Genomic DNA, 19,199 nt, shown 5'->3' with positions numbered 1-19,199 from the left:
TAAATAACAGTATAAAAATGTTACGGAACAATAGTTTAAGACTGTATAGATGTGCTATTCGTGATACATCTGCAAATCAAACAAACAATTCTCTCTGGTACAGATATCCAGTCACAGGGTCAAGCAAAGGAACTATTAAATACTGTAAAAATAAATAAATAAAAGTATTTAGGGCCTTTACATAATAAAATATGATGTGAATTATCCACAAAATGCAGTTGGATCAACGATGCAAAAGCAAATTCATTTTCAACCCATGCATAATTCCAATAATGAAAAGAGGAAAATCGAAGTGCGGATTAAGTGGCTATGTCTTTAGTACTTTATGTAAGAAAAAAAAAAAAAAAAAAAAGATAGATTTGATTCTCTTATGTATGATAATTTCGTTCAGATATTGCGTGCTCAAATATGGAACCTATGATGCAAGTGGGTACGCGTTCGGGGACGAAAGAAATTCACAGATTCTTAGTAAAAGATTGCATTGCAATTAAGCAGAATTACAAGTGCAATGACACGTAGATTAATGCACACTGCTATTGAAAATGTCAAAGTATTCAAACTCATGTTCTCTGTCTGAGATTGCCGGGAAAATACAGCTTCAACGTGACAAAATAGCATACCCTTTAGTTAATGGGTTATCCACCAACCATATTTTAGAAGTGAACTATTCAGAGAGGTGTGATTATGTGGGTTTTGTTCAATCTCTTAATAAAATGTCTCAAAAGAAGCAGATGGACATGAACGTGCGATTCTGGAGTACCGTGAAAGTGTGCACACGTTATTTGATATCAACGTTCCTAGTGTATTTCGCAGTTTGTAATCGTTTTCAAAGAGGCACTTTGACCCTTGAAGTTAAAAAAAGATCATTCAAATTTCAATAGATGACCCCAATATAGAATAAATTTCTGCATATCTTCAATCAAAATTTTTCCAGATGATCCTGTAATACTTGATTTAGGAAGCTTTGTTTTACATACTATGCGTGGAGTATTTAAGGTTGCATTTGTGATAACGAACTGGAGAATCCTCGAATTTCTATTATTTTTGTATAACTTATTTAGTAATGTTTCAGCACGCCGTGCACACTTAGAAAATTTTTCAGTGAAGTTTTGTTGCAGGGTTTGCCCAAGTGGGCCCAGCCCGAAAAAACCCACCGGTTTTTTTCGGGTTGGACCCACCTGAAAAAACCCATCTTAAAACCCACCTGGGTTTTTGACTTTTTTGTTAGTGTATTATTGGTACAACTAAGGTGATTACATTGAAAGTTATTTTTATCAGATTTTAAACTTTCTTTGGGCGAATTATATACTTTCATGTTAAGCTAGACAACAATATTCAACATTAGACCTTTATAAAGCTCTAAATACACTGAATGAATGAATGAATAAATAAATAAATATATAAATAAAAAACCTCACCTTAGCTTGAGATAATTGTAGAACAAATTAATGTGCGGATTATGCTTATAGCCTATTTGAAGTAAAGTAAGCGATTGTATATTTTAGAAAATACTTTCCGTGAATAGTGTATTTCCTGACTCGGCGCCGCCGAGGGACGTTATCCATCATACGTTGACAGGTTTAAGGTCATAGGTGCCGGTACTAACAGTAAATATGTAAATACATTAGTAAAACTATTAGTATTATTTCTTACCTTTGATGGTAACAAAAGTATTCAGTAAAATTTGGTTTTCCAACAACAACAGTTAAGTTCAGTCATTTGTTGCTAGCCTTCAAATAAGCATTCTGTAGAATCAACACTAGCAATAACGTAAAAATTCTTGTCAAAATTAAGAAGCTTAATGCTCGGAGCTTCGAAGACTACGTAACGCTTACTATTTCAAGTGCTGCATTCAAACTTCAGTATTCATGGAAGTTTCGATGTACAGTAAAGCAAGCTGCATTTTCAGGGAAAACCCGTCGTAAAAGAAGTGTTCGGGAAATTCCCGCAATTGAACCCACAAAGCATCGAAGTGAATACTTCAACAATAAATCTATTTATTTTACACTGGAGCATATTTCATTTCATTTTAGACATTTTGAAACATTTACTTTATAAAATATGAATTATAGGCCTATCTTCGTTAATTGTTTTAAATTAATTTTCGAAAAAATACGGTCTTGCAACAAGTGCTCGGGTAATTCCCGTAATTGAATGCACAAAGCATCGAAAGACCATTTATTTTACGTTGAAAAATATTTAAGACATTTTGATGAATTATGTCTTTGTTTTAAATTAATATAGCTATTTGGTATTCATATTTGGCGAACGTCACTGAGGCTTCTAGGATGACTTGATCTACATTTGTTAGTTTGTCTGCCTTTACCACACAATGTTCAACTTTCGGTCTTTTAAATTTTCAGGATACACACCAGAGACACTCTAAATTTTCTGTTTAGATTTTGGCAGCATACCAACGTAAAATTACAAAATGGCGCGCTTTTTTTTTAAAGTAGCTGATATTCACTGGCGAAAATCCCGGTGGGATGATGGGGACATATCCCCTACAATCTTTGAATTGCCCCCTCAATAATCCGATTGGAAATGTGTCTTTTAGGAAGAAATGTGATGATTTATGTCCAACTGTCACAAAGGAAAGTGAGATGAAATTGATACCTCCCAGAATGAGCCTCAAATCTGACCGCCTCCCAATGTTGAAGACAACTCTGCTCCCCTACCCATGTTGTCCCGGAGTCCCACACAGGGGACATAAAATATGACGATATTATTATTGCTCTACAACTTTAAAATCAGACTGGCAACATTGAAAACTGTTTACAGGGAATGATCATATTTGGATCATCCCTTGTGAAGCGCCGGACCGCTGGTGGTGGTGTGATAGCTCGGTCTCCATACTACGTCAGGCGCAGTGGAACAGCAGTGTCCAGTGGCTGCACCAGACGGAGGTAGTGTAAAATGGGAGACCTCTCAGATTTTCAAAGAGGGCAATTTGTTGGTGCGCGGTTATGTAGAGTGAGTGTGACGGCAGTGGCTACTGTGTTAGGTGTGTCGCGTGGGACAGTGTCGAAGGTGATGACGGCCTACACAACACACGGGAAAACCACATCGGGGAAGCGGAACAGTGGGCGGAAGAAAATCATGAGTGACAGGTCACGCCGGGTATTATGCGCATTGTGACGCAGAACCGTCGTGCCGCTGCGGAGCAAGTGACGGAGGAACTCAATCAGCACCTCCCCCACTCTGTTTCGACAATCACAGTCCGCCGCGAATTACATGACATGAACTTACGGGGTCGTGTTGCACGGGCCAAACCGCTCATCAGGGACCATAACGCTTTTGCACGCCGCAAATGGTACCGCGACCATGCAACTTGGACCGTTGAGGACTGGAAACGTGCGATATGGTCGGATGAGTCATCCTTCATCCTATTCCTAACCACGGGCCGTGTTTATGTGTGGAGAACACCCAAAGAAGCTTATGATCTGCAGTGTCTCCGCCCAACTGTGAAACATGGCGGCGGCTCGGTGATGCTGTGGGCCGCCATATCATGGTTTACATTGGGTCCTGTGGTCACACTTAGCGGACGAATCACTGCCAACGATTATGTCGCAATTTTAGGAGACCACTTGCATCCTATGGTCCGGATGTTGTTCCCGGACAATGGCGCCATCTTCCAGGATGATAATGCACCCATTCACACAGCTGGCGTTGTTGCAGCGTGGTTTGAGGAACATCGGGATGAAGTTCAACACCTCCCCTGGCCCGCCCAATCCCCAGATCTCAACATAATTGAACATCTGTGGTCCGTCTTGGAAACACGACTCCGGCGACGATTTCCACCTCCATCCTTTTTCACAGAACTGGCCGATGCCCTGCACGAGGAATGGTGTAAAATTCCACTTGGTACCATTCACGACCTCTATGCCTCCATCCCACGTCGCATCAAGGCTGTTCTGAAGGCGAAAGGTGGCCCGACACCATATTAATCTTGTAAGTTGCAATTTCGTTCAGGTGTTTCCATTTTTCTGATCACCATATATATATATATATATATATATATATATATATATATATATACCGTCTTACCCGTTCCCCCAATGTTGAAGACAAATTTGCGCCGCTGCTGATATCCACGCTACAAAGCGCAATTTTAGGTCTTTCAAGTTGAAATTTTCAAAGTAGAAGCACGAGAGACTAAATTAGCTGTATATATTTTGGCGGCATAAAATTTCAAAATGGCGGCAATTTTTTCAAAATAGCAGTGAATAAAAAGTTGTTGCAAGTTGTGACAATGACACTCATGAAATGTAAATCATATTTTAACATTTTTACTCCAAAGAGATTGAAATATTTCGAAAAAACCCAATTAAACCCGAAAAAACCCGAAAATACCCGAAAAAACCCACATGGGCCCAGGTGGGTTGGGTTTTTTCAAAAATATCCGGGTTTTTTCAAACCCTGTTTTGTTGTGTTTGTTGGCTTGAAAATAATAGTGTCGCTCAGCTATCTATTGACATTTATCCGTATCTTCTTCTATAGTCAAGGAAGCAAGAAAGATAAATAGAGTTCTTAGCTCTTCGAGCTGTCAGATCGTGTCAAGAATGTTGGAAGAAGATAAAATACCTGTTCTTAAACTTACATTTTTCTAAATCCTTGCTTCAAAAGTAGATTCTTTTCTTAATAAATTTCAGATTGACACTCCTCTCTGACCAGTTTTGTACAAGATTTTATCTGATAAAATGTGATGCAAAAGCTTGTAAAACCATAAGCTTTTAGTTCTTCGACTTCAAATACGAATTGATGTGTAAAATGAAATTATTCTTCCTGTGAGAAACGTTGACATTCGTTTTGCTTAGGGCGATTGGATTTATAATAATAATAATAATAATAATAATAATCGGAACAATCAGTAGACTGGCATAATTTGACAATCCTCTAGCGAATCTACGTATAACCTTTGATTATTGACCCAAAGAGGGTTATAGAATATAGAAGCATGAAGTTTACTAAGGAACCATGTGTTCGAAAAATATGAAACTGAAAATTTTGTAATATTTTCAGACTCATGTAAAATTTATGCTGTGTACCTATAAGGCGCAAAGGAGATGTCTTAAGAGACGTTTCGTGTCCCGTCTTTATTTCTTTTCACGTCACCGGACGACTTCCTTGAAAAGGGACAATTTCCTTAAGAATGAGACGTCTGATCACTCTAGTTCTGCTACTCTTAGTGCCGTTAAAAAAATATCAAACAATAACGGCTCTGACTATTTCGAATTTTCGCCGAAATTCCAGAAAGTGTCTACGGAAATTTATTTGTAAACTTGTGGAGAAGTAACATTTAAAGTATAAATTGAGTAGTGCTCATTCGTGTTGCATCTTAATGTTTATGCACTGTCTGATGTTGGAATGAATCACGTGAAGCCTCTTTTAGCTAAACTAATTGAAAGGAATTGGTAAGATGGAAATAGGACAGATAGAGTTCTGAGTCAGTATTCTAGAACTGACGAGCGTTTGGGTAAATAATTTGGATATTTTAGAGCAGTACTATCAGAGATGAATTTAAAATGGTCTTAAATTTTCTCAAATGGAAATTCAAGCGAAAAAACGAATTTTCAATCAATGCGAAATGCATAGCAGATAATTTAACAAACTTTAGTAGCATGCAGACTTGTGTACGATTCAGTAGCTTCTTTCGGTGACCTTGGAAAACTATCCATAATCAAGTTCATGATTCGTATGCACGAAATGCTTGTATTCGTTTCGCTTAAGTAACAGATCAACAACGAGAGGAAGAAGAAAATAAGTAAGTTGAAGATAGGAAAGTAAAGATAATCATTCTGAACGAGCTTGAGGGTTTGAAGACTAAAATAATGGAAAATGTGCGCTATTGATGAGGAAATAAAATGCTTGAATAAATAAAATGAATTACATAATACTTTTTTACTCTAGAGATATGTCGTTAATATATCACAGTCAGTGCTGTGTGCATGCATCCACCCTTTCTTGAGTGTCTCATTGTGACATTTTCATACGTAACAAAATTTTCAATATGTGGCTGGATACAGATTTTTTATTAGGTAGCTCTTCTGTAATTTAATAATAAAATACGTAATTTTTGTTTCTATATTATGTTATTCTAAATGATTAGGAAAATATATATTACTTATGTTTTTTTTTTTTTTTCTTGGTCATGTTGTTTTACCATCAACATAGGGGAGTCAGTGTATGTATCAGGAAGAAATTGAAATAATGTTCTAGAAAACTGGGAAAAGTCAGAGCAGGGTTCCCACTCGTCCTGGAAATGTCCTTGAATTGATTTTGTCCTGGAAACATCCTGGAAATGTCCTTGAAAATGCATTTCTGTCCTTGAAATTTACAGCAATACTGAATGTCAAATTTTTCATAATTATATTGAAGATTTTAATCAATTGGTATTTTTGTTTGCTATTCCTGTTTTTGTGCTGAATAATAATTTGTCATCATCCTGCATGTGTGGGTGGTTGGTGAGCTTTCTTTTTCCCAACAGGGTGGTTGGCGAGGAGAACTTCTCTCTTCTTCTTTCATCCACTACTCTGTCAACCCATTCTTGGATGCTGTCTTCACTAGCACTGTCCTCCAGAAACTGTGTTTTGTACTAATATCAATCCTCCATAATCAGTCTATTTTCGCAAAGTACTTACTCTTCACCAAAATTTCATATGAACGCTATTTCTGACAGTCATATCTAGATGAAACTCAGTTCCTTGCTATGCCAAAGAAACTTCAAGTTTTCCTGAGTTATTTAAATTAGGATATCATTAGAAGGTAGTGAGTTCTCTAATATTTATTTGGACCCTGAGAGGCTGGATCGTTTTTACACAAAACTGTTGGATGGTTCGGAAGAATTTAAAGATTTCTTGTTAATCATAAAGAAGCTTCTGGTTTTCTTTCATGGACAGGCTACTGTCGAACGAGGCTACAGGGTATATAAAGATCTGCTTGTTGAAAATATGAAGGAGAAATCTTTGATCGGTTTGAGATTGGTGTATGATAACATTTCCATTAAGACCGTACTTCAGTCAACATCACGAAAGAAATGCTGCATCATGCCTTCCATGCAGAGCAAGAAGAAAAAGATAAGTGAAATGTACAGCAACTGCAGAGAAAGAAAAGAAAATTGATGGGAACAAGTGAAGCTTTGGAGACTGAAGTAAACCACCTTGCACATGAAGAAGAGCAGAAATCTTGCTTTACTTTAACAAAATCAAATGCTATCCGTAGAGCAGCTTCGCTAAAGAAGAAAGAGATTGTCTATAGATGAGAAAATCACCCAACTCCATACTCAGTTGAAAAACTTGTAATATAATTTCTTTCTTTTTTCTCTAATTATATGTTACACTGTCACGCAATGAAGGTGCCATGTGCGAAAAATAGATTTTTGTTGTTTGTAAATTTGTTCGGTACACAATTAAAATGTCATGTAGAAAGAATGAAAATACATGTGCTGGATGTGAATGGATCGGGTGGCTATAAGGGAAGTTGGGAGGCCACTTAAGAGGAAGCAGCACATTACACTCCGCTTTGTGTGTTTAATTATTGTGTATTAATACTGTACTTGCATTAATATTCACTGCATAAGCTACTGTACTTTTCATTTCTGTGTAGTGAGTTTTGAACCTACAGTTGCAATTCTGTTATACTTAACTGTGTCGAAGTCCTGGAAAATTGGTGATTGGTCCTGGAAACGTCCTGGAGATTTTTTTTGGGAAAGAGGGGGAACGCTGTCAGAGAATTCTGTCGTAATTTTTGTAGCCATCCTGGGGTTGTGAAATGTCGGGGTGCAGGTTATGACCGATTGGGAATTTAATGGGTACTTACTGTATTCATACAAAAATTCGTTTAATATTCATATGTAATCCAAGAACAAATAAAATCTACATGAGAAAAGTATCAGAGTGCTAATATGATAATGGCGAAACTTGGAATGATGATAAAAACACGTTTCTCGTCCTGCCCTCTTATAAGCAGATATTTGTACATAATAAAGAAGAGGGGAGAAAAAGAGAGAAGACAGAATTTCAACTGGAGTGGTTTGATACATAACCTTTTCCAGCTCTTAAGTAAAATAATCATGGAAATTAATTTTTATAACGGATGAGTTCGTATTTCTAGAAATTCAATCTAAAAAAATACAACTGAAGTCAGGCTAGTATATAAATAATTATCAATACTTCTTTTAAAAACAAAAATTAAAAATGGTAATTGTTGGTAGCGGGGGAGGGGGGTGTTCTCTTGAGTGGGGAGTTTGAAACTATTCTTGTATTAATAATCTGTTTTCTTTTCCGTAGAATAATGCAAAAGTGGCAGTGCTTGGAGCTAGTGGAGGTATAGGCCAGCCCTTAGCTTTACTTCTGAAGCAGTCTCCATTAGTAACTGAGCTCTCTCTATATGATGTTGTACACACTCCCGGAGTGGCAGCTGACCTCAGCCATATTGAGACAAGGGCCAAAGTTAAAGGATTCGTTGGACAAGAGCAACTTAGGGTACGTTGTCATTTATTATATACAGTAATCCGTAGACGACCTAGTGATTTCTGCATATCTTTACGTAACTTCAATTTTACGTAAGTCGAATTTGTAAATTTCTTAAGTGAAACTTTGTAAGAAACACTAATATTTATAATAATAATAATTATTATTATTATTCTGTATATGAATACATTTATACTTATGTACAGTGTGTCCGAGAACCCTCTCCGTACTCCTGGATTTGAGTATCACAGAGATCGATGTCATTGTAAGTTCAGTTTATTTAGTACATACTATAGCCGAGTATTTACATGTACTAACTATATATATTCAATGGATCAATGTTTGTACAGATACATGCATCTTAGGAGTTATCGTTAGAAAATCTTCCTTCACATTTTCGCTTAATTCTTCTCTGTCTTGTACGGACGATAAAACATATGTGACCTGATTATTCCCCACAATAAGATATCTGGCATTGTAAGCTCTGGACTTCGTGGGGTCATTTCAATGTGGATAGAAATATTGCAGAATCACGCCCATCCAGCGACCTGAAAATTGGTTATTAAGGAAAACACACACGCACCTTAAGAACAAGATGGACTGGAACTCCGTCCTAGCTTGAATGCATGAATGCCAGATAGTGCTATCCGTGGCCATGAAAGCACTGTTACCAACGCGGTCACGGAGACGACTTGGATGTACTGGATATTTGCACAGGAAACATGCAACATTATGATGGGGGACTGATAAGTTCTTGACCTGACCCAGAAGGATTTTAGCTGCAGGCTCAAAACTTTCGGGCTATTCAATGTTATTCACCCCCGAAAGTCAATATACTTGGAATATTGTTGGTCGAACATCTCTAATTCCTTTATATTATATATATAACCTCGTTTTCACTGCTAAATTTATATTCTTTCAGAACTTTTTTTTAGCCTAGGAAAAGATAATAATCAGAGCGCAAGTTCTGGCGAGTAAGGTGAATGGTCAATGCACTGACACCTTAGGTCATTCATGAAATCCATTGTTCTTTCAGGCTTGTGAACGAGAGCATTGTCGTGCAAAAACAACACACCTCTTTTCACCTTTCCCTGGTGTTTTCTTTAATATCATCCGTTAACTTAGCGAGAAGACTGCAGTAACAACCTGATGTTACGGTTTGTCCCTTTGAAAGGTAGCCTGATAACATAACACCATCCTTATACCAGAATATTGAGACAAGTACCTTGTCTACGGAGCTCCTTGCTTTGAATTTCTTTGATCTTGGGAGATTTTAAGTGGCGCCACTCATATGACTGCTGTTTGGTCTCAGGATTGAAATAGTGGAACCAATTTTCATCTTGGGTAACGAGCCGATTCAAAAAATCGTTCATAGAGTTCGCAAGATCAACTGAGAAGATGTCTCACATTTGCGATTCTCATCAACGTTCAAATATTTAGGCACTCATTTCGCGGAAAGCTTGTGCATGTCCAACTGTTCATGGATTATTGACGAGACACGTCTTTGTATATGCCAAAGATCTCAGTTATCGCTTGAATGAAATGCGTCGTTTTCTCAAAATCGGATCATGAAACTGATCCACTTTTTCTATAGTTGACACTAACACTGACACTGGCTCCCACACTTTTCACCATCTTCTGTTGTTAAAAGTGTTATCACTATTGTTAAAAATGGGGAAAGGGGAATCGTCTTACATTCAGGAATATACTGACATTTAATTTCGCACGTTAATATTGTCGTCTTATATTTCTTAGAAAAGCATGTTGTCAGGTTCTTGTTTATTTTTTAAAATACTCCACAATAAATAAATAAATAAAATGCTGTCAATTTAGGCTAGGCAGCTGCGTTCTTCTTTCTGTATTCCATGAACAGTAAGGAACTGGTCTTAGGCATGATATAGGAACACTTATGAAGCTAATTAATACTGATTTTTAGTGAAATCCTGAAAACTTTGTTTAGAGAGGTTTATTCATTTATATTGAGCCGAAGTCAATGTGCAACTGTACCGCCTATGCGTAACTCATCGCCGTAAGATTGCAACGAGACAAACAACAGTATTTTGTTAAACACGCAGTAGAGCAATGTGGTCGAGCGTAGTTTGGTGCTGCCGAAACTGAACTGATTCTGGGAGTAGTTCATTGTGACCCTTTCCGATGCTAAGTTCACGGCGTCGGGCACTATTGAAATGTATCAAGTATAGGTCGTGCAACTGCGAATCTTATACTGAAATATGCTCCAGAGAGTCCTGGGCTCACTACACCGACGTCAGCAGCTACAAACTGCCTGCCGTGAATAGGATTCCGCCGCTATTGCATGCAGTTCGGCGTATCCTTCCGACCTCCGAAAATCCCTCTACAAAGCGTGCGATGGTGAGCAAATGCTACATATCAAAGGCGACAATCAACCGCGCTATTCGCAGGAATTTATGGTTCATGGTCGTTCGCAAGAGCCATGTGCATGCCCTAAAACATATGTGGCTGAGTGACATACGAACTGCGAGAGGCTCTAGGAACGTCATCTCGCGGGTGATCGTGGAAATTTATTAACTTGATTAGGCGTGGATTTACCTCACAGACTGTGGTAAAATTCATGCCATTACATACAGACCTGTTGATGCCAAGGGGCAAAGCAAGTTCTTCCGCCAGTGCGCGTAGGATTTTTTAAAAGAGTTCTGGCTGTGGCCGGTTTCTTGTACAGGAACAAGCTACGTCTCCGAAAGGTAGAGCGAAATGTCAAAATCAATGCTGCATACTATCAGACTCATGTCCTGACTAAAATATACCAACATAAAATCCCAGCATGTGATGGACAAGACGTAAACCAGGTTGAATTGCACCAAGACAAAATATCCATCCACACGTTGAAAACACCAGTGGAATTCTATTACCTTATGGAACAGGAAACTGGAATTTCGGCGTTTTCCTTCTGACATTCGTGTTAAGAGTGCAGATGCCAACCCAATAGACTATCGTGTTTTAGGACTCCTTAAATGGCGCCTGTCCCATCGTCGAGTCCACACCGGCTCCGGCTTGTGGAGAGAGGGGGAAGAGATGCGTTCCCCATGGTCCAACTGGAACGCAGTCTCCTGCAGTGGAAACTGATGCCGGGCAATACTCAGTAAAGACATCGAACGCAGCCGGTACGGGAAACGCGGTATTTCCTAGGTATGTGACACATCTAAATTCGTCTCAATATAAATGAACTTCTCTGTAAAGCGTTAAAAATATTTACGTATCGAATATTTAAATGTGCTTTTGCCTCTGTTTTTAAGGATGCTGCGAAAGGTAATGTTCTTTTGCCTGTATGTTTAAGGATGCCGTGAAAGGTGTAGATGTTGTAATAATTCCCGCCGGAGTTCCAAGGAAACCAGGCATGACAAGAGATGACCTGTTTAACACAAACGCTGGAATTGTTCGAGATTTAGCCCAAGCGGTAGCTGAGGTTTCTCCAAAAGCATTTTTGGGAATTATAACAAATCCTGTAAGTATGGGTTAGAAACATTCAAATAGTAATAATATAAACTCGTCTATGTAGTGTTCTATTTCAGTGTTTGGTTAGTTATTTTGGTTAACTATTTCTGAACTGCCATCTTCATCAGAGCAATTAGCAGTGATTAAAAAATGTTGTTTGTTTCAGAAAATAAACTTGGAAAAAAGGATATACTGTACTACAGTATTATGACACAATATAGAAGTATTAACAACTCTAAATTACAAGTTTCCTGGAAGTCAGTTTTCTGTGTGCAATGCAAATTGAGTAATTGTTACGTTTTCTTTTCTGGAAAGTATTGCATTACATTTTTTTTTTCTGAAAAGTATTGACAAAATGTATTTATTTCACTCAATATTCTTAGTTTGTGTAATAGAAACGAGCTTTTTCATTTACTTTTTTTTTTTTTTTTTTTTTTTTTTTTTTTTTTAACTTTAGTTTGGAGCGACGATAGAAGAGAAATAAGTATAAAGATCATGACGTAGGAAATAGGTTCGACACTTCATACTTCATGAATACTCACTTCTTAAAATTTTAATTTTATTACTATTCTACTGAAATTGAATGATAATCTCATTAGAGTAATGACTTCTCTTATTGTCTGGTTGCAGGTAAACAGTTGCGTGCCCATTGCGTCAGAAGTTTTTCAGAAGGCAGGAGTATATGACCCCAATAGAATATTCGGAGTCTCAACATTAGACGTTGTGAGAGCCAATACATTTGTTGCAGAAGCTAAGGTAAAGGGAATTCTCATGAAGAGAATGTGGTTTTCGATGTACTTTATTTTGATAGAAACTATAAAGAATAGAAATAGATAATTGGAATGATTGCAAGGATAATGATGAATTGTCACTATTTAAAAACAACTCTATTGACTTAAACATTCAGTTGTCACATACTCTTACATATATACGTATACAGGGTGTCCATCGGTCACGAAAGTCACGAATGTCACGAAAAAGTCACGAAATCAGAAAATGGTCATGAAAGTCACGAAATTTAGCTTTTGGGTCACGATTTTTTTTTAACTCTTCAAAGTAAGCACAGATTGTAAAATTTTGTTCTATAAAACGTCAAAGTTAACCACCAAAAATGTCTATGATCAGCTTTAGACGCTACCAAATCGCAAGCAAAGTACGTTTCTATCGCATGGATGAAAATTCGGTCTAATTCGCACCCAAATTCGCTCTTGAAAATATTAGGAAATTTTATGATTTGGTAAAGAAAAGGTCACGAAATTTCATTTTTGGATTTTAGTAGACACCCTGCGTATACTTTCTTCTCTTCAGTATTTTATATGTACTCTCACATTACCTTCCTAGTGTTTGGTCTCTAATTATGTTGTATAGAGATTGTGTGCAGATAATTAAAAGAGGAAAAAAAAAAAGTTCCTTTTTAATTTTGTGTTCTTGGCTAAATTTTTGTATTTTCCCTAATTGCTCAAAATAAACTCTGTATTCAGATATCATATGTTCGGATGTTTGGATATTTTCACCACAAGGACAATCTTCACAGTTTTGTTTTTTATCTTTTTAACATTGTATTAGGATTCATTGGCAGCTAATTAATTGTCCATTCCTTTTCCTTGAATAAGCATACCATTCCCATTCTTTCTTCTGCATTAAGTTCAGTTACAGTGTTATCACAAATGAACTTCCCGACTACAAACCTAAAAAAGATTCGCTTAACAATACTGACTCGTAAAAGTGATATCAATGGAATCAGATTCTCTGAAAGTTCTGTTTTATATTTGGTTTAGAGCATCGCATCATGTGTGCTCAATGAGAGCTCCATTTGTAACGCGACACATATCTAGCCTGTAGTCCGTGTCATGCCAAACTCGTTGTAACATTTGACGTGTCATTACTGCATTGACCTCTATAATGCGAACACGAAGATCTGGATAGTAGTTGGTAAAGGTAGCCGACACATGCTGTTTGACAGGACCCCATAGACAAAAGTTACAGGGTTTAAAGTCTTGAAAACGTGTAGGCCAACGCAAATGTTTACTGTCATATCTAACAGCACATGACTAATCCATGTATTTGATAGTCGACTATTCAGTTCATGTTTGATGTAAACAGGAGGTTGCTCCATCGTGTTCATAAATGAAAGTGGGATATCTAGTTCCAGTGTGGAAGAAACCATGTACGTAACATTTGGAGGTACGAAGTCGCCGTGATTATGTCCTTGTCGAAGTAGAAAGAGCTATACACCTTTTCATGGCTGCTAGCACAAAAACCTGCATCTTGAGGAATCGCGTACATGTTTTACATAGGACTTTGCAGACCGCAGATCCTGCGTTTGTTCACTTTGCTTAGCAGATGGTAGGTGGTTCATTACTGAATACCAATAATTTCGTAAAACCATCAGTATCCATTTCGATTTGCGTGTCCTCGCTGGAGGACTCTCTCTTGGCTTTGTCGTTGTGTTTCAAGGTCTTCAACAGTGTAAACGGTAAGGGTGAAACTAGGGATAGTCAGAAAATTTCAAATCCGGATTAACTAGTTCTGAATCCAGTTACAGTCGGGTACCTGGCTTTTTTTTTTTCTCGATGTCAATTCATTGCATTACATGTTCTTCATAGGACTACAAATTAGCTAACTATATCAATAGTTAGCTAATAGGATCAATAGCAATAGGACCAATTAACATGATCACTGGTGGCAAATAGCTATTTGCCACCAGTGATCATGTTAATTTTAAGTGTAGTTTTGAAAATATATGTGCAGGGTGAGTTTCTAACTTGATTTGGCAAAATATCTGAGAAATAAACATCGGATGAAAAAAATGTTCGAAATAAAAGTTACTATTTTGGGGAAAATTCATCTGTGATTAAGCTCTCAATTAATGAATAGCCCCTATGTCTTTGCTTCCCCAAAACTTCTTTGCTTTTGTATCAAGATATCCCCAAAATTTTCCCCATACGAAGGAAGGTTCATCTCTGCATAAAGAGTTCTAGTTCCATATAAAAGTAGTTAGTTATATGCTTTGAATTTTTTCCTTTGCAAGCGGGCGGAGAAGGCTTTACGCTGTGTTTACTGATTAGTACACACGTTCAAGAAAAAGGTTGGAGTCTTGTTTTGTGACTTAAATATTCCTTCAAGATAAAATATCAAATTGATATATTTACGAGGGTAGTTCGGAAAAGTAACTGGCGTGGCACTAGTAGTAGTAGACATAGCACCAATGTTGTTACATCACTAGTAAGCTTCCAGCGGTGCTAGTGAAAGAAAAATATATGCTGCTGCCCTAGAAAATCCCGCCAAATGCAAAATATGCAGTGTGATAAGATCTCGTTGGGCAGAAAGTGTCAACTTCAGACATTCACGTATGTATAAAATTGCATGAGTATAAATTTTTTGTATCTGTGCGGGATTTTCAAACAGGTTACTTTCTCTATTACTCTCGTAATTTTGAAAAATATTGAGACATTCGGAGTTTAAGCAAAGAATATTTGCCAAGTAATTAAAATCCGATAGTATAAATTTATTTCCATAAAGTAGTGTGCGAATACCCTATACGTATATAGCATAGCCCCCTCTGTAATGAACAAAGATGATCGCTGGGGAAAAGAATGTTTAATCGTGCATATTGTCATTTCTTCTCAAATACATTTTTCTGTTGTAGAAATTCCTTTAATTCGTGTACTTCATAATCGGCGTAACTTTGAATTTTGTTTTAAAACTTTAATTTCAGGGTCTTGATCCAGCAGGAGTGAATGTTCCTGTAATCGGAGGTCACTCAGGAATAACTATCATACCTTTACTGTCTCAGGCTACACCTTCGGTCGAATTCCCGAAGGATCAACTTAAAGCTCTTACAGAAAGAATACAGGTAAGGCACAGTTTATTCTGCATAGCACTGTTATTTGTATTTCTTGAGTACACATCTCAGCATAATTTGACTGTTTGGGTGGTGTATTGTAGTCGGCCGTATGCAAGGTTTCCCGTGCTTTATTTTTGTAATTAATGTTAACTGACAAATGTATGGATTTGTGTTTTTTCAAGAAATCCGACTGTTGATTTACGTTAGTAATACGAAGTTATAGGTGGAACTATGTTTCTTCATTGTTCATATGTTATAGGTATGAATTTCCTTATTATCGCAATTTTTGCAGAATGAAAAATCACTGCAAAATTACGGAAAAATCGTGTTGTGCATACTGTATATATGTAATGAATACTCATAATTATGGAGTTGGTTTCTCGAAAGAAATATTAAGGTCCTATGTGTCAGTTAACTACTACTAAAGTTGCAAAAGTACTTCAATGGTTTGATTGTACATAAAATAGTTTTCATCCGCTAGTTCACTGGAATAAATCTGATCTAATCATATTAATAAACTTTTGTTTGCATTGCATTGAGGCGAACCAGAGATTTGAGAATGTTAATAATTTTGTCATACTGTGCGAGAAGATATCAGAAAGGTTCATGTAATAACGTGAAAGGAAACAACTTCGGATAGCTGACACCATGGCTGAATTAATCTTCTGTACGTACGTACTCATCATTTTTGATGGTAGTTCTGTCAGTGTCTTTCGCTTTGCGCAAGCTTTTTTTTTTTTTTCTTTCTTCAAAATACTTCATATTGGGCCAGAAACCACTATTTCACCACAGAAATGCTCATTTTTGGTGTAAGCAGTCTTTTGAATGCTTCTTTTTCGAAATGAGGAGAAAGTGACTTGGTGCCAGGGTTGAGAATATGGAGGGTCTGAGCAAAGGTTCTAATTCTAATTGATCTATCAAAATATGTAGACTGGTAGAATGAGGTATTGCATTGTGTGCCAACAGGGAAAAATTTTCGTAGCATTGCTTTTATTTCACCTTCAGTTCCTCACGTGATCTTGAGAGATTAACAATACAAGTTACTGTTACAGATGTTCCTTTGTCCAGTGGCTAGCAGCGCACCTTCAGTGTATGGGATTCATGGTTCGATTGCCTGTGGGAGAGCCTTGAAATTCGAACCCAGTACGATAGTTCAGATTCCACCTTAAACTGTTACACAGCCTCGGTGCTGGAGAGGGACGCTAAATTCCAATCAACAAATCAAGCATGAAAAATAAATGAATAAAATTAAGAAGACCTGACAACTAATACATTTTCTGACAGTAGCATTGACACTCCTCTAATGTATACATAAGTCCCAAGTTAAACGAAGACATTGGTTTCTGGTAGAGAGTTTGACTTTCCTCTTCCTATAGAGCGTTCGCCTCCGGTGCTTGGGGTCCCTTGTTCCATCCCAGCTCGTGCCGTGTGGACTTTGTGGTGGACAAACACCGTGCTCGTGGGTTTTCTCGGGGTTCTCTCGTTTCCTCCCACTTTCATCATTCCACCATTTCATTCATTTCTCATCATCACAGTCTCCTTTAGCCTAACCGGCATAACCGTGGGACGTAAAACTTAAAGATTTTATTTCATTGTTTTCCTCTTCCTAGCAAACCTAGTAGGGTAAAAGAAACACGTGAAAAATACGTGCTTTTGAATTATCACGCACCTTTCCTTCCTGTGTGAGAATAGTGGTTGTCAGTCATTGTCATTTAGCAACTGATCTTTTCCCTTTAATACATACATACATACATATGTAGGGCCTATATGATAAACAGATACTTGTCAATTTAATGGAAACTACCGAATTCAGTAGTGTAACTTGGTAGATATTGCACGTTTTTCCCAAAGTCAAGGTACTGTGCTTTCAGGAAATGGATGTCATTTCGAGTATCTATATGCTATTTATTAGGGACACGCCGAACATTGCATTTTGTGGTAAATGAAGAGGAAAGGCGAAAGAAGACATTGCTAGTTTCATGTCAGTTATCGAGCTCGTGCTCTCTTAAAAAAAAAAATGAACAACTCACGTATAATACTCATTGAAAGAGATTTGAGAATTATTTAAACTGTTGATAGATAGATAGATAGAGAGAGATTGATAGAGACTGTTGTAGTGTAGATTATTGAGTTTGTAATTGGTGTAAATTAAAAAGCTTTTTACTTTGAACGAGTTATTTATTAATGTTAAAAAGAAGACTTACTTGTAAGTCATGTTCTTCAGGAGACAACTTTAAGACAGTGTTATATAGTGTCCAAATTTACATTGATCTAAATTATTTTTAGATGTTTCTTAGTATTACAGATAGGTCCTAAATTGAACAGTCTGAACTATAGGATGATATCACAACTTGTTTGCTTTTTTAAATTTCTACTGAACAATTCGATCGGTTCTTTGATGTATCTACTTCAAACAAGGATACAAATCTTAAACTAAATTAAATAACTTTGCATTGTGTAGCTGCGATCAAAGTCACATCTCTATACTTCTCATCGAAGTTGTTGCGCTGGTACCGTGGATCACCATAGAAGTGCTATTAGTGTGTTTATGTGGGTGTAATAATGAAGGGGCACAAACAAAGCACTCTTCGGGTAGCATTTCAAATACATTATTAATTGATGGAATATTACAATATCTAAACAAACTGTCTGAATTTAGTAAAACATTCTATATGATTTTATTCTATCGTGCATTGATTCACCTAATTATAAATCTGGAATCGTCAATTCAAAATTGTTTGTATCGACGTATTACGTATTAGAATGCTGAGTGATTTGCAGTTCAAGAACACAGATTGAATGTTAGTACAAGATTGTTAATTGAATGTTTATTATTTGTAATCTTACGTAGAATTACAAACCAATAACATCATTATCCACAAATTAGGAAGAGAAGGAAATCTAACTATCGAATTACAAATTTATCCCAGCACTTCTATTCCACAGGATGGACAACCAGATAATTCAGTTTTATTATTATTATTATTATTTAAGAAGTTTTCTTTACATGCTGCCTCGAAACTGTGTACAGATTTTGGGACTTCTGGTTGTTTTAACACACGAGAATTTTTATTTATGGTAGAATTGACAGTGTTAGAATCATTTATTGTTCACAGGACGCTGGAACTGAAGTCGTGAAAGCAAAGGCTGGAGCTGGCTCAGCAACGCTATCGATGGCCTATGCAGGAGCAAGATTTGCAATCTCTCTTATCAGAGCTCTGAAGGGAGAACCGAACATCGTAGAGTGTTCTTATGTGCGGTCCAATGTTACAGAAGCCAAATACTTCGCCACACCTCTTCAGCTGGGGGTAAGTGTTCAATATATAATATTCTTTTAAAGTAGTTTTCATATGAAAGAAAATCTTATTTTATTCTAAGAGTTAACATATCATGTTAAGAAAATGCCAGAA

General features: G+C 37.0%; 1 protein-coding gene across 1 annotated transcript in view; it reads left to right on the top strand.

Annotated features, from left to right (window-relative positions):
- Mdh2 (malate dehydrogenase 2) overlaps window positions 1-19,199 on the top strand; it is a 32,927-nt gene that overhangs the window by 7,212 nt on the left and 6,516 nt on the right. Inside the window, exons 2-6 of the mRNA XM_081768756.1 lie at window positions 8,289-8,483; window positions 11,785-11,952; window positions 12,573-12,698; window positions 15,661-15,798; window positions 18,906-19,097. Coding sequence (XP_081624882.1) covers window positions 8,289-8,483; window positions 11,785-11,952; window positions 12,573-12,698; window positions 15,661-15,798; window positions 18,906-19,097 — 819 coding nt within the window. The remainder of the gene's footprint in view (window positions 1-8,288; window positions 8,484-11,784; window positions 11,953-12,572; window positions 12,699-15,660; window positions 15,799-18,905; window positions 19,098-19,199) is intronic.

This window comes from Thermobia domestica, chromosome 8 (assembly GCF_964235325.1).
Source record: "Thermobia domestica chromosome 8, izTheDome1.hap1.1, whole genome shotgun sequence".
Classification (NCBI taxonomy): Eukaryota; Metazoa; Arthropoda; class Insecta; order Zygentoma; family Lepismatidae; genus Thermobia; species Thermobia domestica.
Note: the sequence above shows the minus strand (reverse complement) of the source record. Positions and strands in the feature narration are given on the sequence as shown.